The sequence below is a fragment of the Aulostomus chinensis genome, chromosome 6 (assembly GCF_037954235.1).
Source record: "Aulostomus chinensis isolate RoL2024-O1b breed Wild chromosome 6, RoL_Achi_v1.0, whole genome shotgun sequence".
Taxonomy (NCBI): domain Eukaryota; kingdom Metazoa; phylum Chordata; class Actinopteri; order Syngnathiformes; family Aulostomidae; genus Aulostomus; species Aulostomus chinensis.
The window spans coordinates 11,361,092-11,385,401 of record NC_141325.1 but is presented as its reverse complement, the minus strand read 5'-3'; the positions used below and the strand labels follow the sequence as shown (position 1 = coordinate 11,385,401).

Below are 24,310 nucleotides of genomic sequence, written 5' to 3'. Positions count from 1 at the left end.
ATCCCTTTTATGGCACTTCTCAGGCAGATATTTCTACATTTACATCAAATTTTAACTTTGAAGACCTCAGCTAACTATATTAATGACATATATTTACAATCACTTGTCATTAGATTCATTGCTCAAAGCGGGGCTCATTTTTTTTAGATGAAAACAAAGCATTTTTTTTCCCTCAGTGATTTCAGATTTCATCATTTTAAACTTTTTGACGAAATGTGTCTGTAACGTCCGGAGCAGGGCTGTCTAATGTGGGGCCCAATGGCCGAACTTGTCTCATCATTAGGCTCCATATTGCTACCAGATATATTGGTAACAACAACAAGAAGAGTAATAATAATAATAATAATAATAATAACAACAATAATAATAATGAAAATAATACTAATTTGAAAAATAATAGTAATAATAATATTGCAAGTAATAATAACAAAACTAATGGTTTAAAAAAATGATTTAAGCAATTACTTAAACAACCATCAAGGTGTTTTCTCTCTTGTGATGTCAAAATGCTCTTTTAATTTGTAGAAATCTCTTAAAATTGTTTTTTTTTTGTTTTCTTTTTTCAGAATTTGATCAGGCAGAAATTTGACACTTTGTGCAGAAAAATAAGTCGGGAAAGTATGAAATAAAAATACCAAAAAGCAGCGGCAGAGACCCTGGTACACAACACGACATTTGGTCCGATTTTTCGTGAAAAGTTTAGCAACCTCTTGACCAGAGGTTTTGTTGAGTAAAACGAGACTAAGATTAAAAAGGATCAATGACTATGTAAATAATGCCTATTTTTGTCAAAGAAATAGAAATTAACTTCCCCCAAAGACCTAAAGAGTCACATTTTTGCTGAAGACAAAGAAATCAAGGCCAATTTTCAAAAACTTGAAAAAAAGAAGTTTTTTTTTAACATAAAAATCTAGCATATTAGACTAAAACGCTTAAAGCTTAAACTTGCCTAATAAATAAAGGACGACAAAATAAAATGACAACTAACAAGCATTACTGACTCATTAAAAAAAATACCTGCCAAAATTAGCACTTTCCCTAAAAATGCCACCGCTAATACTAGCTCTGATACTTGCATGAATGATAATTTTGTTTTTCGATCTGAACATATGAACACACACAGGTAGAATATGCCTATAATGAGCGTGTGTGTGAATTTATGTGGCAGCCTGTGCGTTCACAGCGTGGGGACAGCATGCCGTCCTCAGAGCAGCTGGATTTTTGCAGGTTTCAGTGTTTTTATGAACAGCATGAATAATTATCCAGGTGTGGCTGCCAACTCAGGGTAGACGAGACGAACTCTGCCTGGTCACAGACCGCAGCCAACAAGCAGAAAAACCTATTGAACCCCTACCAGAAGCCCCCCCCCCTCTCTTTCTATCTCTCTCTATTGTATTTCTCTCCCACTTACTCTCGCTTGGCTTCAATTTTGTGTCTTTTTTCTCCTTCCTTCTCTGTAAATCACTACCTTTGTCTTCCTCCCTGTCTTTTTTTCCCTCATTTTCTTGCCACACAATTTCTCTGCATTTATTTTTCTTTCCTTGCACACATATTCTTTAGACATACATTTCCCAGAAAATGAACTGTTTCACCAGTGGTAATGATTGAATAAGATTGGAAGCATTAAAAACTTTCACTAGGAGTCAAATTAAAATAATCTGTCAACTGTAAAAAAACAAATACTGTTACTGTGGCCTGTCACATTCTCTAGGTGTCATTAATTACGTCGTGGGACTTGAGATTTTTTTTTCTTGAGATATTTTTCTTTTGGAGGAACTGTGTCATTTATTTTTCTGTGCTGTCTTCCCTGGATGGATTTACAATGTTACACTCTCAGCTGTGACTCTGCCGCTTCTCTTTCATGCAGGCGTCTGCTAAATTTTTCAGTTTTCTTCAGCCTAGCTACACTCTCAGCCAATCAAAACTCCCTGTGGTTGGCCTGGTTTCTCATTGGTTATCCACATCAATGGAACTGTTCCTACTGGTTGTAGTAGCAGACTCTGTTTAGCAGACATAAGCAGTTTTGAAGATTTGGAGAACAAATACAACTTTTGATGTGGAGGCTTTTAAATTTGACTCCAGGCGTAATAACCATAAATACTGAATGTAAATAAGTGTGTGTGTGTGTTTGTGTGTGTGTGTGTGTGTGTGTGTGTGTGTGTGGACATCTGCAAATTTTTCAATGGAAACATTTACGTGAATATTTGCAGTAGTGGTCACTTAAATAATTTAATTTTATTTTTGCAATGCCTTTGTTTGGAAAACAGTGTCGCCGCACGCACGCATGCATGCACGCACGCACACACACATGCACACACCATACATATAGATCAGGCTTATTGTGCATGAATAATTTAGCACTTTGATCCCAGCACACTGGCCACAGGGGCACATGACAGTTTGACTATGTGTTTGTGTGTGTGTTTTTTTTCTTTACAGTGTGAGGTTCTTGTGTGTTTTTACGACAACATTTGCATTTAATGGCTTTTCATTAAATACCAGTTTAGCAGCTCCTGAGGATCTCCTATCTTTCTCCTATCTTTGCGCACACAAACTGTTTCATGTTTATTTCATCATGTATCCACGAGTCTTGGCTGTATTGGTGCAGATGCGCTGCAAAATAGAATCTTTTTCATGTTTATTTCATGCCAAAAGAGAAATTTTATTACAAAAGACAACCAATTTTCTCTGATGGAATGACAAAAACAAAACAAAGGGGAAAACTAGAGCAGCCAAAGATTTTGAAAGCTTTTTTTTTTTTTCTTTTTACCTTCAATGTTGTGCTGTGGTACACACTCACCGTGTTTGTTTGCAGTAGGCGTGTGCATCTCCGTGATTTATTCTCAGTGTTTGAGGACAGGGGAGAGTGTTTACATGTGTGTTTACTTCACACAGTAAACTGTGGTCCTTATCCATCCCCCCATGAGTCTTCATGCTGCTCGGTATATGTCAAGCCTATGGAGCCTACAATAGTGCTCAGTGATCTTAACACTGACTCTGAGTTTGTTTTCTTTTTAGCCTCGGCCATGACATTTACCACCCTGCCTCCCCTGGCGACTGGCTGTATTATCACACCTCTATTATCTTGCATCCCTGATGTGTGTATGCACCTGCACCCATGTATGCATGTACCAGAAGGGGGGGGGGGATACGTGTGTGGGCGCGTGTGTGTGTGTGTTTTGACTTAAAATGTGGGTGTATCTTTCTAGAAGTGCATCAGAAAGTAGAGATCTTGTCTGGAGGATAAATCTAAACCCTCTCATAGGGTATTCAGATCAGAAAGAGGGATTATTGAATGTCGGCGAGATGAAAGGGAGAGGGGGGAAATGTGTGCACATATTGGTTCGTAACCCCTCACACCAGGGATGCATGCTGGTAAACAGTAACAGCAAGCAATTTGGAAGCAAACCATCATTTATATGTTGAATTACACTTGCTTTTCATTATTTTTAATCTGACATGAGTACACATCAAAAACTGCCCACACATCTGCATTTTAAAAACGAAACAAAAATGTTGAGCTTATTGTGAGTGCATTGTCTTTTTTGGCGAATTTATTTGACATGATTAAAAAGAATAATTAGAAAAAAAATATATTTTTTTTTCTCTTTGCAGCTTCGTAACTTGAGTGTCCTGGACCTGCGGCACATCTCGGAGCTGAACAATGAAACGGTGATGGAGGTGGTGAGGAAATGTCGTAACCTCAGCTCTCTCAATCTCTGCCTCAACTGGAGCATTAATGACCGGTATGTCAAGTCCTTTTGTGCAGCTCACTATTACGTGCAGTACAGTACCGTGTCCCAGTTGATTTCCAAGCCCACACATTTGAACATCTCTGATTTTGTCAAAGCGCAGCAAACTTATTTTTTTTTCTCGTCACAAGGGAAGAAACAAAGAATCCTTGGCTGAGGCAATTCAAAGAAACAACTCAAATTCCAATAACAAAAGTCATATAACTGGAAGGGTTTTGTGAAAGTGTAAACCTCTGCCAAGGCTAACAGCCCACTCTGCTACGCTATGCAAATACTTGACTTTTTCATAAAGGGTCATTTAATAATTTTTTTAAAAATATTGAAAAATGCACTCTCACATTGCTGAGGAAATGTATTTGCATATTATATATTTACCAAAGTAGCTATGTATTATTGCCTGAAAAAATGAAAAAAAATAGAAACTGCAATATAAAAGGAAGTGAAGCCTTCAGATTTTTGCGGTGTCCTGCTAACAAGCAGCATCGAGGAACATGGCGGAGTTAATCAACCTTCTGAAAGCATGTCAGTGCACCCAAAACATCTCATCAATGATGACTTCTCATGGACAAAGACATCAGAGACTTAACGATTCAGTGCACGAGTACTCATAAGCCATTAAAGAAATGTCATAACTATGTCTATAGCATCTCTAAAAACCATTACATTTAAATATATAGTATCAATTAGTCGAAGAACTCCTTTGACTACTGGTTGATGTATACTTTAATTATCCAACCATTAGTAGCTAAACCAATATTAAAATGGAAATCTCTGTTTGTCTGACATATTTTAATTAGTGAAGGCAACCTGGCCGTTTCACCCCTGACATTTCTTGTAGAACATGCTGATTATATTGTGCAGTGATTAAAATATCGTGAATGAAAATATATTTAATATAGCCACACTGGCACAGACCTGCTAGAGAGGGAACCTCTGGAGGAGATGATAACACAAGTCTGCAACACTTGCTGTCTCTCTGGTCAACTGTCCTGGTGCTTATAGTATACCCATGTTGGCATATCAGGAAGGCGTACAGCATCTCTGTTGCTTCCATCCTCCTATTTTTTTGGAGCTGGCTTGTACAATATATGTCAGCAAGAGTAAACCATCTCCTCTTTTATTTATCATCTTGTGTTTTATTCATACATTTCAATGTAATCTATTGATTTACAGCTAGGGCTGTTGCTCCTCAGCCAACTGTGCTCTCCCACTCTGGCTTAGGGAGAGCGAACAGAGTATTGAATTTGCCATGGCGCATGGCAACAGTGTGTGTGTGTGTGTGTGTGTGTGTGTGTGTGTGTGTGTGTGTGTGTGTGTGTGTGTGTGTGTGTGTGTGTGTGTGTGTGTGTGTGTGTGTGTGTGAGGAATCATTCTTGCATTACTGAGTTTATGGCAAACATGGGGTGTGTGGTGGGAAGGTTATGGTAATGCCTTACCTCCCTCCCTTTCAATCAAAAAACATGGAGTTTGGTGAAATCCACATGGGAGCACATGGTGTTATCAACTTTTTACCTTTATCTCTCTCTCTCATACACACAAACACACACACACACACACACAAACACTCACACATTGTTGTACTTATATCTTTGTGAGGACTTTCATTGACATAATACATTCCCTAGCCCTTCACCCTTGGCGGCATGGCTCAGGGGTAGAGTGGCCGTCTACCAACCAAAGAGTCGCTGGCTCGATCCTCGCCCCCATGTCCAAGTGTCCTCGAGCAAGATACTGAACCCATAATTGCTCCTGATGAGTAGGTTGGCGCCTTGCATGGTAGCCTCCACCATCAGTGCGTGAGTGTGTGTGTGAATGGGTGAATGAGATGATACTGTAAAGCGCTTTGAGTGCCGCTAAGGTAGAAAAGTGCTATATAAAATTGAGTCCATTTACCCTAAACCTAACCATCTCATCTGACTACCTGATGCTAACCTTGACCCTAAGCCTAAACAGAACCTAATTCTAAACCAAGTCTTGACCTTCAAACGGCCCTTTGAAGATGTAAGGACCGGCTAAAATGTCCTCACTTTCCAAAAATGTCCTCACTCTGTTGGTTAAATTCGTATTCTAGTCCTCAATATGTAGCAAGTACAAGAACACACACACACACACACACACACACACACACACACACACACACACACACGCTTGATGGATTCAAGACTGCATTGATTCCATAATGATATTTACTGCATTGGTTTTTGGGCTGAAGGTGTTCGTTTGTCTGACTGGAATTGTCAGGATCACCTTTGGAAATATTGGAATCTAGAATGGTGTGCGTCTGTGTTGGTATGTTTGTGTGTGTCTGCGGGAGATAAAGCAGGGATATTGTGACTGAGTGCTTGGCAGCAAACTTGGTTGTGTTCGCTTATCAATGAAGCAAAAACGGAATAGAGGGGGAAAGAGGTCAAGGTGGACAGTCGTAGCTGACGAGTCCCCCCAGCCCCCCCACCCACCACCACCATCACCACCTTCCATCCGTCACCCCACAGGAGGAATTTTCACTTCTCTGCTTCTCTGCCTTCATAGCGCTGCAGACCCAGTGTGTGTGTGTGTGTGTGTGTGTGTGTGTGTGTGTGTGTGTTTGTGTGTGTTGTGTACATGCTGACTGCTGCTCAAGGACTGAGAGCGAATAAAAGCCTTCCAGTCATAAGCTGCTTTATTGTTACACTTTACTGTCACACAGCTTGAAGCAGAGAGGAGGCAGGGGGTCGTATTTATGGGGAAAGGGGATGGGTGCTTGTTGCAGTGTGAAGGTGGGAAGTGTGTGTGTTTGTGAGAAATTCTCTTGTTTGAAAATGTAAAGGTGTCTAAACAGGTAACATCTAAAAACAACAAGTCATTTGTGATATATTTTACTAAAATCAGTGCTGACATTTCTAGAATTGTGTTACTTAAGGTAAATGGCCTTTTGTTTACACACACTCTGATGCTTCTGGCTTGTAAAACACAGGTCCAGTATGACTCTCAGATGGACGGACAAATGCATGAACAGGAATCACGAACTTTGCAGTTTCCTTCAGAAATCAGGGAATTTTAGCAGGCTATGACTCCGCGAGCGAGTGAGAGGTTCTTGTCTCATATGTTGAGTCATTCACGGGAGCGCAGTACTCCATTCATTGTGATTGAGTTGCACATTAGAAAGTTATTCTTTTGTAGTTAACTTTCTCTCATCATTTTGTATACAAATATAGTCAAAATCACAGCACAGGCATATTCCATATGCACACAGTTTTAGCCAGACCTCCCCTTCCTTTTCAGGGTTTCTCATTTTGACAGGCAGCATTCTAGGGAGGAGTCTAGCGAAGGGTCAGCTGAGAACAGCGTTATGAATGCTACATTCATGTGTTGTAAAAAAAAAAAATTGGGTTTCTTAGCCAGGAAGTCAACCCTCCAACTTTGCTACAAAGAAGATGAGTAGCATTTTAACGCTCAGAGTGTTTAAGGAAGACATTAATAGCTGCTCCAAGTTTTTTTGTCGCAATAATGGGGAGCAAGGAAAAGAATTTGCCTGACTTGTTCTCAGGGTAAATGCTAATACGTACCTTTTACAGCTAAACTTTACAGACAGCAATTATCATCAATAGCATATTAAACATTCTAAGTGATATGTTATATTCATTATATGAATTGATATAAAAAGTACTCATAATTAACCAATAATGACTTTTGTCCACCATTTTTCTGCATATATGACGTCGACTCCGACATTATCTTCAACTTGCTGGCTGTTCATGTGGATTTTTCCAGTTGGAAACTCATCATTCTGATTCGTCCCACATCATGAGTGCCGAATAAAATACAGGGAGGGCTATCTTGTCAATTTATTTTTCATACTCAAACTCTGTGTGTGGGCTCTATGATTTTCCCTTTCTGTTCCATATCTGGCTCACTCTCGGCTCACCACCTGCCCAGATTTACAGTGGATGTGCATGCTTACTCCCTGCCTTGAAGACTAACTGGAGCCTTGTGTCGTCATCACTCCAATAAGCGCGTGAACTTCTGAACTTTTTCATAAACAAACACAACGTTCTGCATGCGCATCTTCACCCCTCCCACCTCCTGCTAAGATCTGATCTCCTTGATGTTGCTGCCTCAGTAAACTACTCACATTCTGTCAGACAGACACTCGCGCCTCCCTTACTCAGTCTATGAACAAACATAATTTAATGTTAATCACTTGTCATCTTGCTTATTATGAGTATTTAGCGTTGTGATGGTGTACAGCGGACCGTCAGTTTTGTTTTTTTTGCATTATTTCTTCCTTGTCTGTAGTGTTATCACAGTAATTGGGACCAGGAATCGGGAATCCTGATATTTGGGAATCTTATAACTCAAATGTCAACTCACATAACCGCACACTCTCAAAAGTGGTTTTAAAAAAGGGGAGATCCTAGTGTTGATAGAATGTATGAGAACACAAGAGACATAGGAGCTGTAATGGTTTATTTGTCTCAAGGGTCAAAGGTTAAAAGGTCACCTGCTGTCTGGTGGAAGCTGCTCAAACACAGACACATATAGTGGTTGCTTGCTTGGTGTCATAGTAAAAAGCAGAATGACTCAAGCCTCCCTCACAATAACCCTGGGAGAGTACGGCTGGGTCAGACGCAGTGTGTATGTTTCAGACTGATGGCGGTGTGCTGTGAACAGGTAAACAGGCAGAGGAAATGACCCCTTATTTCCAGGATCAATTTTGCCGCTGACAAGGGGCCATTTGAGATATAGAACCCTGTGGGAGGTAAAGTACTCTGGTCATTTTTTCCAGCCCTTCCTTTTCCCCCTCTCTTTCCTCCTATCTCTCATTTAAAAAATAAACACTGTGTCCTCTGTATCTCTCCATCTGTCTCAGTAATAGCCGACAACAGCATCTCAGTGTAAGAAAGCGAGAAATGATGAGCAAATATGGACTTCCCATCGTCGCAGGCCGATGGGCAGATTGTGACAGTGGGATGCCAAATTTTTGGTCACCGTCATTTCTCAGGGAGAGAGGATAGGATGTGCTGCAGGTGGGTAGTGTTGGGCCTGTTATTTCTCTGTAGCTTCTCCAGCAATGATAGTAGACCAAAGTGGGAATGTGTTTTTCAAATGTCACAGCATTTGAAAATGGGGAGGGAGTCGCGATCAAAGTGGAACAGCAGAGCAAATGGCAGAGCTTTTTCACAACCAAGTTAAGAACACGGTGTCAGAGTTTAATGGTTTTCTTTCAATTTTGGGGGGTGTTTTGGTTTTTTGTCTCGCAGAAACTTTTGTGTTGTGCAAATGGTGCATTTGTGATTTTTTTGTGTTTGTTGGGACAGTGTTTATTTTTTTATCAGTGTTATTTGAGTAAAACTGTTATTTTACAAAAGGTACTGCACAAATGTTTGTTTTTGTACTTTTTAATGCGAGTTTAAAGTTGTATATTTGAGGTTGCGTGCATTTTTCTTGATTAATCATGGTACCATGTGTTTATTATCACAATTCCAAATCGCAATCATGTACAAAATAAATGCTAAATGACTTCGGAGACAAATTGTGCGGCACTAGTTCAGATCTAATGTTACAGAGACCCATCTATTCCCTCACAAATAAGAGCCCCGATTCCGGTTCTGCCATTTCACAGACCCAGACTCAGGGCGGAGTGGCTATTTGCCTCAACCAGCACAATGACAACATCAAGAAAACAAAACATTTCAGCTTAGATTTTATATGAAGTTAATGTTGTGTGGCATGCAACTCTTGGTGTGTGTCTGAGAGTGTTTTGCAGTAAAGTTTACAGGGAATCACCTTGACTGGTTGTGGTCAAACCGAAGTGTCACCATCTGCTTTGCACAGGTTAACCTGCTGCTAGACACTGTACTTGTGCTGACATGCAGATTTATGTTTGTGAACAAGTTTTTATGTTCGTGGGTCGACTGGCTTGTAGCCTTTGCTGAAAGTAATTCAAGGACTGAGTCGCTTCTTTTATGTGTGTTGTTAGCTATTGGGCATCTCCCGAATGCCCCAGCATCTTTTCACACTCTTTCTCTTTTTTTCCACCTCTGTCTTTCCAACAGCTTCATTTAAATGGGTGAATCAGGATCCAGTTAGCCTGTCACCTTTCCTTTTTTCTTCAGGCCAACATTCTCTGCACATCTCCTTCACTTATGAGCATCACAAATCACAGCCCAAACTCTCTACTCTGCATTCTATCAGAAAATCGGACTAGATGAGGGATGACCAGGGGGTTATTTGACTGTAAAGCAGGGAATAATTGGAGAGGGATTCTCTGTGAAACGCACCTCCTCTAAATCTCTAAGGCATGTGGATTTGGAAGCATTTGCATCAGAAACTCTCTCCAAATAGCTGTTGTTATAGCCAGCTGGCTGATTTTACAGTGCTTGGAGAAAGTGGTACTGTAAACTCCCAAACTTAATTATTACAGGAAACATCAATGTAATCAATGTCATGTCAAATGGCATTTGGTCGCGGCTCTGCTTTGCTTGGTTATTCTTTGAAGAAAGACCTGACTTCAGTGAAGAACAAGTGAATAAATGACTAACTACTACTTCGGGCAACATCAAGCAACCTGTCGGACCTGCTTCTAGACAGGGATGCCATTGTCTGTAGACATGTACCGACCGTCATCAAATTCATGCCCCTTCCAAAGACAATGTATCTTTTCTATGATGTCAAGGTTAAGATGCACCACAGGATTTAGCAGTAGTTTAATTTTTAAATCTGACAAAAAACAAGCAAACCTAGCAACAACAACAACAACAAAAAACAGTAGCATTAACAAAGTCTGACAAAAATAAGTTTGAGTATGTGTATGGCACAAAACGGTAAGTCGTCGCCTCCTAGAGTTGCACAATTTCTTCCAGTCCAAATAAATGGATATGAAATAAAAGCAACCTTTAATGAAAGTTTAGCTTGCAGCACAGCTGTAAGACTTCTCTCATCGACTCCTGACTGATTGATTGGCTAACATATTTTCTTACCTACTCACTTACTGTTATGTTCAAAGAAACACCACAAAGCGCTTTCCCTGTAACCTTTGTCAGCACAAACAAATGTGAAGGATTTTGACTTGTATCGTGCCTCAGTCCGATAAATATGAGGTCTGGAATTCAGCCTGTGAACATATTTAGACTTTTAACAGAACTAGGGGCTTCTCTCAGCGCAGTGTTACTCCAGAACTTGTGGTTTTGGACGCAAACTCCCTGAAAGACCACCCTCACTGCTGTGTTCAGCCATAAAGGTTTGTCAAAGAAAGCGGAGGACTGCGGAGAAGTGTCCAACTCTGTTGTAGAACTCCAAGTTCAGACCCCACACAGGTTTCCTCCAGCCAACTATTTTTAGTTTCTCCCCTTCTCTTTTCTTTCTTTCTTTTTTTTTTTTTTTAAAGATGTTTTCTAAATGCCATGGAAAATGTCAGCAGAGCCCATACCCTGGACCGACAGACATTTATCCTTGTCTTGTTTCTTCACCACCTGTCTCTCCAGATTTGAGGAGAGGTGCCGAGGGGCCTTCCCTCTGTCCTTGTCACTTTGCTTTTCTGCTCTTATATTTTCACACATACATCACATTGGATTTCAGCCATTCTACCACTACTAAGAATCCAAGACCCCTGAGCTGTCCTTGTATAATTTGTAAATTAAAAAACCCCAAGCCCCCCCCCCCCCGCTTTTTCTCTTTTTATATACTCCGGTTTGCCATGTCTGTGCAGATTGGCTGTCAGCAGAGATTAGAGTCGTGCTTAGCAGAGTAAATACACAAGGAGAGCTAGTGTTGCTAGACATGATGGGGAGAAAAGTCGGGAGAAAAGATCGTTGAGGTGTAATGGAGGCAGAGTGATTAGGTACGGCAGATGCACATATACGCATGTAGCTGGTTTTTTTTCCCTTCATTTATTCCTGTTATGTTTTCAATCTTTTCCCTCTTTATTTTCACACTTCATCTCTTCTCCAGTTGTCTTTCTCCATTTCATCCTCTGTCTCTCTCTCTCTCTCTCTCTGACTTTCCTTACTTTTTCTCTCGCTGTCACACACAGAAACACTGAGGCGATTATTTCTGGCAGGTTGGGTGTGAAAGTGTGTTATGATAAACATGCTGCCGTGGTTATTAATTTTGAGTAATGGCAGCGTCAAACTCCAGTGCCTTGATAAGTATTAGAGATGGAGGAACATTTGTGGCGTGGCGCAGAGACACAATGAAGGCAAACAGCTGGAGTTTACAGGCTACAGCAGCACGAGGATCCAGACACACACATCAATCTCTCACCACAGAGCAGTCAAACCCTTGACTGACTGAAATATGTAATAATCCGATGCACTTATTGTTGTTTTACAGTACACAGGGGCTTGAGGTTGACCCCTTCAGTTGAAGTCTCCCTGCTCCACCCACCACCCTGCTGCTCCTGGGTCTTGATTTGATTTGAGTGCTCTCATTTCTGGAAGTCGCACAATTTGATTTGTGATACACTGCAAATGACAGCGAAACAGCTGCCCAATGTAATGGGGCTTTAAGTAATGTTTGACTTTTATCGGCCTCTTTCGGTGACGAAGGCATTGCAACGATACGGACAGGTCCTAAGTGCAAGTTAGCGAGGCATGTAGATGGTTTAAAAAATGTCCAAGCATAATATTAGAGATATTAAAGTTGCTAATAAGTCCAGAAATCAAACTTTTCACTGAGGCATTTATGTCGCATAGGGAATTTCTTTTGTCTGCCTCTAGAATGTAACATCTGTTCGGGTTTGTAATGCTAACATGTGGTGTTAGCACACGCTTTCAATGCACGCCGAAAACATTTCGACTGGAATTGCTCGATATTCACAGATGTGGAAATAATTTCTTAAAAAAAGCAGGTTGACATGATAATTAAATGGTGTACCTACTGAAACATTGTGAATTTGAAAAAGTAATGTTTTAATTAATTTCCAGAACATTTGGAAATTCCATTGATCAGTGCACGGTATTTTACTAATGATTTGACCGATTTTTGCCAATGCATATATATTATCTGTATAGAAATGCAGTTTAGATGATTTAATATTCTGTTCATTCTGAAAAGCACATAAACAAGTCAAAATTGAACGATATCTTTATTTCCAAACTTTTCTTTAAAGCCGTTGCTCATTGTTGCCTCATCATAATCAAAAATATAAAAAAAATTGAGAAACTAATCTTGTGCTCGTTTTAATATCGGCAATTGGATTGATACCGGTATATTTAAAAAAAAAAAGGGAATATTTTTCCGATACGGATGACTTGTCGATATTACTATGCATCCCTACCATGATTTATGTATTTACAGTATTGTTTCCTCACCATAAACAAAAGATGATGAGAAAAACTGGGCCAATAAAAATATTAATACCGATTTTATCGTGCATAGCTTCCTCTGAACAGATGGTGTTTGTTCTTTGGGTGTTGCAAGCGCATCAATGTGTATGCTTACACAATGATGTCAGACCGTAAACAAAGATGTATCTCTGGAGTGCATAGATGACCCTATAAACCATCTAAATGTAATCATTATATGGGAAACCCTGCATATCACAGCTGTGCAGCTACATTAGCTACGGACATTGAAGCGCTATTATCTCATAAAACGGGTCATGAGCCTGACGCTGAAATTGAGCTAAAAATCCATGTTAACCAAATTGTTTGACCCATGACACCAAAGTTATTGGTTCAATTTTGACCAAATACATTTTTCCTGTAATTTAATTCCCCCCCCCCACCACCACCACACCCCCTGCCCCTGCATATAAGTTTACCCTCTTGCCGTGTCACGCTGGGGAAATTATGATTGCTTTGAAGCATTACCAGACTGGGAGAAAAGGGATCAAGCCGATGGAGAAAATGACTTAATGAATTAGTTTTAAGATTTTACACTAAGATACAGAATGTATGTAGATTATATATCTTCTGAGAAAAGATTGCCGCTCCGAGTGATCTTCTGTTCTAATTTGAATGCTTTAATCCAGCTCTACAGTTCCTTTGGTTTTATGTTTTCTTTCTTCCACTCTCAAGGTTGCATGTACCCTGAGTGAATTCTCTGTTTCTCACCAGTTATTTTGTGTGTGTGATTTTCATGTTTTATTTATCTCTTCAGTCAGAAAGACAATTAAAGTTTCTGATTGGTGTTCCTGCTATGAATTCATTTTTCATCCCAACCTTTTGACTTTCTCCTCAAGACCCTTTCTCCCCCCCCATTCCTTTTTTTGATTGTGCCCACATGATTGTTATTTATTTTAATCTGATGGTTATATAAGCTGGTGTAGAGTTTCACTTTACCACCGTTTCTGTGCATATCTTTGTGCATGTACTTTGGTCTGTAGCCAACCCACAGTGGGCATCTGTGTACGCACATTTGTAGCTGCAAGCTTGTGAAAGAGTACTTAAGCACTTATGGCTGAAAGGCTCAGTCTGACTCTCACCAAGCTGGCTGCCCCCCTGTGAAAGGCCCTTATAGAAGACTTGCAAGCAATCAATCTGCAAATGGTTCCACATGGGTCATGTGTGAAAGTGATTTGAGCCACTCAGAACCACCGGCCCTGCTCTGACCCGGGATTAATACTCTTCCTGAGTGATCCGATCACAAGTGGACAGCTGTAAGTCCGCACTTGGCCTTGGAATGTGTCTCTGCATGCATCTCGACCAACCGCTTTTCCTCTCCAGATGCAATAGCTGTAGGCAAAGGTGTTAAAAGAGTATTTATTACAAGCGACATTGGTCGGACTGTGTTAACCAGCACATTCATCTAATTAGAACATTTACATTCCAGTGGAGGAAATAACATCTTGTTTTGGATGATCCGTCTGATTTATTAAGTGTTTAGGTTTGCAGAGAGAGTTCAGCTGCATGGTGAGCTACATAGACTTCAAACAAGAAAGAGAGCAGAGGGATGCAGCAAGACTTTTGCTCATGTCTCATCAGTCGGAAATTGAAAGCAGAAGAGTGAGAAATCAAAAACAATACAGCCTGGGATTATTCCTTGGCTTGTTCTTCGCAAATCAAACTGCCAAAGATGTTTGACACACTTTTAATATTTCTTTATAGGCTTTTTGAAATTCTCAGGCAATGTGTGATAATCAAACTTCCATTTTAAACAGAACCATCAGATGAGGTGGGCGGTCCTTCTATGTGGCCCAGAACACACATTTGCATTCGCTCTGCTGAAGGAATGTGGACACATGTGGGCCAGACCGCCACTAAATGTGGTCATCGTGACACTTCCTCTGTGGACAACCTCTGCTATCAGTTCTTTATGACCCTGTTACCAATGCACAAGCCGTTAGATCTTGTTCCTACTGGTAGTAGGAGTTACTTCTGTCTTTTTTTTTCCACCCTGGATTAACTTTGTGATGTCACCACACTAGAAAGAAGGGAAGGGGCTCATGTCATTCACTTAAACTGCCATATATGAAAATCACTCCCTTAACTTAGAATGACTTCCCTTCATGAGATCTCATGCCTCCTCTCAGTGTCTATTTTACAACAGACATCTTCCAACCACTCAGCGCTCCGTTGGACTGGGCACAGAATTCTTCAAAGGAAAAAGGTAGTTGTTATAAATTGAGTCTGACAAAACAGTGGAGGTTCATTCAGTACAAGTTCGGTTTTGTGCGTTACACATTCTTTTTCTGTCAGGATTTTTGTGTGCAAGTTGAATTTTTTGTTTGTGGATATGTTTGGCTTACAGGTGGTAAACAGCAGGGGCTGTGGCTTATTATGGTTATCCATACTGCGGGGTCAGAAAGTTACCAGTATAATCTAAATGGTAAAGAGACCACAGGGCTTGGCTGCCCTTGTTTCACCATGCTGGAGTCCTGGCATTTGGCCCCTGTTAGAGGACCAAAGCTGTAATTTTCTCTGTCTTCCTCTGTTCTTTGGGGCTTTTGGAAAAATCCGTATTCAAAATGATTCTTTTATATGCTTATCCTTTCATGTCTTATTTCTTTATCATCAAATGAGCACATGTCCTCATGCCCTTGTTCCGTCCCACCAGCATGTTGTATAATTTCGCCTGGTTTCTTTTTTGTATTATTGTGCTGCTTTATTGATACCATCCCTTCCCTTTCTTTGTCTTCCTTCCTTACCCTCACTTCCCTTCCTCCTTCCTGTCTTGCCATACTCTCCATATTCCCTTAATCTCTCCCTCTCTGCTTTCTTTTCCTCCCTACAGCTTTCCTCGTTTCCCTCTGCGTAGTTGCGCTCATTGGTGTGATCGCCTTCTTTCTTACCCACAGCACATCCGCTGCCCCACAAATGAGAGCAGGGAGAGAGTGAGAGCAAAGGGGAGCATGAGCTGGGCCCAAGGAGCAGGGTTTAATGAAGCCAGCCTAAATGAATTTACTGCTTTCCATTTAGCAGCCCTGTCCCATGTGGCAGACTATCACCTCAGCTGTTGTGTTTAAGGCCCCCCTCCCCCCCACCTCTGTTCTGCTACCTGTTTGTCTGACACCTCTGTAATTAGCCGCCACTATTGAGGAGAATAATTGTGTATTAGAGCCATGTTCTGTTATGGGAGCCTCAAAAGTGAACATTTTTATGCAAATGTACTGAATTAGGCCGAGATTAAGAAAATTACCTAGGGTTTTGAGTGCAGGAGCAGTAGGAGGCTTTTTTTCTGGAGGAGAAGGAGAAAGGAAATTGTAGGTATTGCAGCATGTTAAATGGATGGAGGGGATAGCGTGTCTGCTCGGGTTTGTTTGGTGGGATCTTTGTATACTGGTCTCCAGGGATAAGCGTTGGGAATGTTTTTGCTGTATGGCAGATTTACTATTTCAAAATGATGTTTTAAACTGTGATGGGAATTTGAATAACAAAGTAAATTGGAGTTATTAACTGCTGTTGTTGCTCACCTGGTTTGTATTAGCTGTTCCTGGGGACAAATACTGTGCTGATTGTTATTCCTAGTCTTTGTTCTGTTATGCGTGTGTGTTTGTGTGTGTCTGTGCCTGTGTGTGTGTGTCTGTGTGTGTGTGTATGTGTAGCCTCCTGAAAACCTGCACATGTCAGCTGCTCCTTTGATACCACTCTGGCTAGGAAGGAACAGAGCTGAGGACTCTGGATTGGGTTGCACGAGCTATATGTAAATTATTACGATATGAAGTCCTTTTAAAGTTTTTGTTATTTTTTCCAAGTAACTGTTGTCAGACCAGTGTGTTGCCAAATCACTTGCACCACTGACATGAACAGCCTGTTTAATTCATGATGAGTTGCAACTGCCTGCAATGCGCTGTTCGGCAACATCAATGTTTCGCAACAACCTGCTGCTGCAACTGTACGATCCTAAAATATGACTCATAGTGATAGTGAATTTCTTCTTTTAGTTGCAGTCCTCATCCCGATGAACTGACAAAAACATAGATTATACAGCTGACGGCGCTACCAGCTAATCAGCTTATGCTCCAAAGGCCAGTTAAGCGCAAAGATACAATGATGAGGTGAAATATATGGAGGGAAAGTTGCGGCGGTGTAAACTGACTCGTCTTGGCTCTACTCAAGTCGGCTTGAGACATTTATGACTCAGCTTGGTAGGTCGCCTGTGATAAATGATGCGCCATCTCCTCCTTTGGGCAGTCATATCAACTGTTAGATTTCAGAACATTGCTGACAGGTGAATCTCATCTTTCAACTTGTCTCACCCTGAATCTTTAGGACGTGGACGTTATCTGAGTTGGAATTGAGAGAGAACGTGAATCTCACAGGTGTTTCAACTGGCCTCTCGGACGTAGTGTGATTTGATAAAAATCGCATGCAACATATACTAATGTGGTCGGCAGACTAGTTCACCTGCCAATGACTTGACGAATGTCTCAGTCTGTTCCTGCCTGCCCAAAACATTCCTTGTCAGTTTAATCAACTTCTAAACCTCAAATTGAACGTTTGGCCAGAGCAGAGTGGCGCATAAGCACTCCATAGTCGACCCATCCAGGAAATCTGGGCAATCCTCCTTCTGTCTGGAAAGTTTTTCCCTTCTTCATACATGAACAACACTGACTCTATATGTTATGTTTGTCTGCATGCATTCTTTTGTGAGTTTCCTTTCTTGTCTGAGGTTTTCTTGCACTCGAGGCCAACTTCTCTAATCGGTCTGTTGGTAAACATTGTGGGAGTTTCTGTTTGTTGAGGTTAGCCTTGCTGACCCGCTGACAGCCGGATACGTTTGTCTGTGGGCCCCCTCATAGCACGGTGGCACCGGGTCAACATGAAGACTGTAGAGACTTCAATGTCCAACTAAAGGTATTATGAGGTGCTTGAATCCAAGTCGTCTGATAAACTTTCTGAACACTAAATTGCTGTCCAACGCTTTGAATTAACATTCATTTAAATTTGACAAATCATGAGTGATGACATCTCAGACGTTTACTTTGTTAGACGTGAGGAGAGTTTGGATTTACTTTAGCGTACTAAAGCGCCTGTGTTTTTTTTTTTTGTTGGTTTTTTTTTTTGCTGTTGGATGTCTACTTCCATTACCTACTAAGCCTTTGTCAGATTGCAGGGTTGTGAAGCGGTCCCCTATCCCCACAGGTAACAGTAGTTTCCAAGTTCCAGTCTATTCAGCTCATGCAGCCACCCTTCAGAGACTGGTAATAACTATTTGCTCAGGCTTATACATTCTCACCCCCTGACTTAATGTTTTTTTTTTTCTGTTTTCTTCTCTCGCTCCATTCATCCTTCTGGATCCATATTTTCTTTCCTGTCTCTCCCTTTCTTCTTGCCTCTATCCATCCTTCCCTCTTTCTCTGCCGTCATCATTCCTTTCTTTAAAGCAGTCACTATTTAAACTCTCCTCTGCTCCAAGGTCCTGTCAGATCCCCCAGAAGCCAAACACTATTAAAGGGGGTCTCTAGAGCTTAGCCTTTGTGTATGTGTATGTGTGTGTGTGTGTGTGCGCGCACGCGTGCGTGTGTGGGCACGTGCATGTATATGTACAGTGAGTGTGAATTTAGCCGGCATATTTGAGTGTGAAGCCACTGCTATGCAGTAATATGTGTAAGTATCCACATTGGTGTAGAGGTTATCTCTATTTTTGATCCTTTGAATCTTCAATAAGAGCGTGAACTCTGGTGGGAAATCTATTGGCAGCAGATTCAGAAGCTTACGGAAATTCAGCCCAGAGAGAGGCCGCCAAAAGGTGGTTGTGGTGGGGGCGAGAGGAGCTGGATGAGCTCGCCGTAACCCAGAGAGAGTAAAAGTATGAATAGAGTGTGGCATCAATGACCTTGTGGTATGAGGTTTTGTGTCCCTGGCTTGCTTTGCAGAGCCAAATGGGACAACAATGCAAGTATTTGCAGAAACACACAGACGTGCACATATGCTCTAGAGCAGGGGCAAAAATGAATGCGGTCTCTCTTAGACACACACACACACACACACACACACACACACACACACACACACACACATACACACACACACACACACACACTCACACACACACATAAACATACAATCATGTAAAGGTTCATCCACCTTAAAGAGACAGCTGTGTCATTCCGCCTGAGAAAACCTTGTGATTCTTCTCTGATACAAACGCTAGAAGTTTCTCTAATTTCAGTCCTGGTGGATTTATCAAGACTACAGGTGTGGGGTTTGATCATCAGTCGGTTAATTCATCGCTAACCCTTCATATCAGGAGAACTAGAAGGAGGCCCCCCCCATCTCTCAAACGGGTTGATGTATTTTTGAATGGTCACTCCCAGCGCGATACTCTTGGTGACAAACTGCTTCACCATTCAAGCCCTTACCCCGTTTTGACAGCTGAATGCTTTTAATGTGAAACAGACACAGTGGAAAATGTTGGGTTTTCATTAGCCGTAACCTAACACAGCTTGGATACGGCTGTAGTGAGTGAACACGCAACACTGGAATGATATTAATGCGATCAAATCAAAAACAGCAGTGCTGGGTTACAGGCCAGGTTGTGAATCCCTTGTTTCTATGGAGGCTAATTTGAATCCTGTGTTGGTATCATGACCTCTGACAATGGAAACTGCTCCACCGAGAGTTAATGAAAGAATGAAACTATTGCTGAAAATATGCCGACCATTACTGCGACATTGAAAAATAGGTTTGATTTTTTTTTTTTTTTTTTTAACGAAACTCTTATACTGTGATATTGTCCATAGAGGGGTTGATTAACTCATTTCAGAAATTAAATCACTGGTTATTTTTCAGCAGGATGATGCAAACACTACCTGGCGGATTTTCACCAAACTCACTAGAGGGATGTAGCATGGAAACCAGTTTTTTTTTAAATTTTTTTTTTTTTGTTGGATTTCCCTTAGCTTTGGCAGAGATTTGCACACTAGAAGGCCCTTCATCTTATAATGGAAAGTATGTGATGTAAACATATCCATTAGGAGCTTTGGAACACAACGCTTCTTGCATTTTAGCAAAATTGGGATTAATTGCATTTCATTTTCAGTTGGATTTTATTTTTATTCTATTTTTTGGGGTTCGTTGCAGTAACACTGAGCATTTCATTTCAATATGTGTCTGAGTTAGAGTTTGAGAGCCTGTAAGCATATTTCGTCAAAGAAATATTGTAAAAAATTGTTTATGCAAACCATTGGGTATATTTCCTTGAAAAAAAGTGAACCAACCAAAATCAGAATCCGGCAATCAACATTTTTCCTGACATATTCTGGTTTTACATTGAGAGGTTCATTTTTTACTCTTAGTTTCAGTTTTATTTTGGACTGCAAGGTGCCTTCATGACCTGTGTGTCTATTTAGCAGGAGGAATTAAGAAAGAAGTGTAGGTGAGAGAGAGGGGGAGAACTGTCTCATTAGTAGATTAGAGGAGCTTTAATGTGATGGCTGGTTGAGATGGCTGCTTAAATATGATAGGCCATTAGCTATTCATCCCTACTGCACTATTAATGCAAGGTATGGAAAATGCAATCATGCAAATCACTCTTCGATCATAGCCTTTCACAGAGGAATAAATGCTGACGGCGTAGACAGGAGGTGGTGGTAGATCGAGGTGCTTAGAGGAGAAGCCTTAAATGGCTAGATGGGTTTCTCTCCCTCCGTTCTCTCTGCACGCTTTTTCACCCTCACTCATTTGGTAGCACCCTGTCTGTTAAATTTAAAGATGGGTGACGTGCCGTGACACGAGGAGGGAGACACAGCGGGGTGATTCTCATCTCAAACCCTCAGTGTAATCACTGTAAAGATGTTTGGGTATTCAGCATAAAGGGGCTGCATGTATCATATTGAAAATGTCTACAAGGTGGCATAATGCTAATGAGGAAGAGCACTGACAACATTAATTAACTTGTATTATGCTTCGAATTAGATGGAGCATCACACATTAGTGTGAATTCACTGAGGGAGATGATTCACTTTTGGTCTTCTTCTTTTTTTTTATTTTGGTGTAGTGTATTTAATATCCAATTGAGAACAGAAGAAGAGGAGCCAACAGATTTGACTTGACTTGACTTTAACCTCTAACAAATGTCCAGCTGCATTGTGGTGCCGTCAATCAGTTTGTTTATTTGTCTGAAGTATTTGAACTGAGAAAACTTTGACCCTTAAGGTTTTCTCCCAGTTCAGAATTGATAAAATCAGTTAGAGGAAATATTGTTTTTTTGTGCAGACTTCCAATTCTGTGCACATGAGCTGTCAAGCACTCACAAACATGAACAGTGGATATTTAATTTTTTTTTTATAACTTGCCGTTAAAATTTTCAGGTCAACATTTGTCGATTCCCAATATAACGATCAACGTCAACAACAAGCAGTTTTTACACAGAAATAATCTTGACAGGCCGGTGGCGTGTAAATCAGGAAAGAACCCATTGTGGCTGGTAAGAACCCATCACAGAAGCCAGCTTTTGTGTCCAAAAGCTACAATATCTGTCCATCCGGTGATGGTAATGTGAGTTCAGCAGCTTTTCCAAGGTTTGAAACCTTCTAGAGTGGAAACTTTGTGTAAATGTTTCAAAATGTCTGCATTTTTAAAACAAAAACCAATTCATATCGGTGTATCCATGCATTGCAAGTTTGCAAGGAGACTTGGAAGCACACCGTCCTTTTGAGAACACTAATTTAATAACACAGAGGGCAGCGGCTCCCTCGACTGTCACCGGAGAAACCCTGCTGCCAGCTCGAGTGTGTACACGCTTGAAAGAGGAGGCAGGAGGAGGCAGGAGGAGGCAGACTTTTAAAATTTGCAAATTAAATTGAGAAAAATCAATGGATGGACTCATTGCCGCCATCTTATCGCTTGAACACCTTCCTAAATACTGGATCAATACCAGTCAATAAATCAGTGTTTAAAAACTTTTAGACTCTTAGGCAAAATCCACCGTTAGACTAAGTTTTGTGCTGCAGAAACCTCACGGGGGGTTTAATGGTTATCCCTCCAAATTCTTTTTTATATGTACAATATTCTTTTAGTATATTTGCATGTAATTTTATATGTTTTAATAGTTATGCAGTGAACTTGATATTCTCTACTTCTATGCAGGCTCTACATTTTTAATAGAAAGCCTGTCATTGAAAAACAACATTTCATCATTTGTCACAGTCTGGGGAGCTTTTACTCCATTTTTGCATTAGTCCACTTCCTCTTTAATATACTGGATGAGAAATGGTTCTCCTTGGATAGTCACTTTGAACAATTGAACCTGACAGTGAATTTCCAAATACTTTTACAGCTTCTCGTAAAAGACTTCATCGGGCCTCAAAAATGTTCATTAGCATATTCACCTAGGATAGTCTGATGCTTTAAATTAATAAGCTACAAACTGTGCAACATTTCTAGAGAGAGAGAAAGAGACAGAGAGAGAGAGAGGCGAGAGGATGGATGCCATTTTTGCCAGCTTGTGAAATATGTAATACATCTTCATTTTAACGGGTGTTGTAAATGTCAGGGCACAGATCTTCTCTTAATGAAAAGATCACCCGGTGTCCAAACTTTGACAAATGTATCTGGTTTGAGCTGGAAACTGGGGAGTCGTCTCCCAATTCCAACAGATTGGATGAGCGCTAACAAACCCAAGCTGTTGCCTCCGCCTGTGCAACTAGCGAGCTTAATCAGCCTCCGATTAAATCATCATTTGCTGTATTTTTTTTTTTTTTTACTGTCGGATGATGTGGTCACTAGCGAAATGTGGAGGTGATGGCAGTTAGCAGCCCTAGAAAACACAAGCATTAAAACATGCTGCCTTAATCCACTGTAGAATCTCTTAATCCGGCTTTAAATCAGCCTCAGATCGGGAGTGAAGCCCAAGAGATCTACCTTGGTTCTGAGCATTAAACCATCTTTCTTCACATGTGTCATGGTTCTCAATGAATTGTAGACTTTTAATGCATGGCCTCTAAGCAGCAGGAATGGTTCCCATGACCAATAGCCAACCTTCCATCTGCACTGGAGTCTAAAGTTTGACAGATGTGGCATCAAAGTTTGCTGTTGCACCCCCATTGTGCTTGGTCTGGCTGACCCCGAGGTTAGGAAACCATGCATTTCTACAAACAGTCAAGGTGGTTCATTAGTTTTACAGGGTTCATAGTGCTTTGCTTCTCATGCTTTTGATCCCGCAACTTAAAAAAAAAGATGGATGAAAGTTTTAATCCAGACCCATTTTATCCACTCAGAGATGCTTTAAATTTACATAATAGCTTGTCTGTAACATATGAAAGCCTGCAATCCAATGCTCACGGTTTAAATAATTTAAAATGGAGTAAATTAGATATTGTATATAGTCAGTCATCTGAAAAAAATGATAAATGTCAAAATAGATTTTCCGTCATGTCCTAAAAACTTAATTTTGCAGCACTATGAGCAAATGATGTTGAGAGCCCTGGAGCTAGAAGTGTAGGCAGCTTCAAAGCTGTATTCAGCATTCTGGACTGTGATTGCAGAAAGGTTAGCATGAGTTTGAGGATCTGAAAAGTGTTAGATAGTGCATGCTGCTGTCAGGCTTTTTTTCTTTCCTTTTTTTCTCTCCCTCAAACCTGCCAGCGAAACTTTTCCTGCTGCTCTCCTTCCCACGGTTTTATGCAAACTTACAACAATGTCACTGACATCAATTTACCCCTAAAAGCGGTACTGCACTGAGCTTTTATAGAGTCTACACTATCACACAATGTCCTCAGGGAGACAGAACACACGTAGCGTCAGAGACAGAACAGGGAGAATATGAAGGATTGGCATACACACGCACACATACGCACACACATGCACACACATGCGTGTAAACGTATATGTATATATATATGTATGTATTTATGTGTTTATATGAATATATAATATGTATATGTATGTATATGTATACATATATGCATTTATATACATACACACATACATATGCATGTAAATGTATATATACATGCATGTATATGTTTATACTGTATATGCGCATGTGTATATGTATATGCATGTATGTATGTATATAAATGTATGTATGCATATATGTATATATACATACATATGTGTATGTATTTACATATGTACTGTATGTATTTATGTGTTTATATGTATGTATAATATATGTATATGTATACATATATACATTTATATACACACACACTCACACACACACACACACATGCACACACATATATATATTCC

General features: G+C 40.5%; 1 protein-coding gene across 1 annotated transcript in view; it reads left to right on the top strand.

Annotated features, from left to right (window-relative positions):
- Positions 1-24,310, top strand: part of fbxl17 (F-box and leucine-rich repeat protein 17) — a 218,331-nt gene that overhangs the window by 83,846 nt on the left and 110,175 nt on the right. The window contains exon 8 of the mRNA XM_086206418.1: positions 3,616-3,746. Coding sequence (XP_086062544.1) covers positions 3,616-3,746 — 131 coding nt within the window. The remainder of the gene's footprint in view (positions 1-3,615; positions 3,747-24,310) is intronic.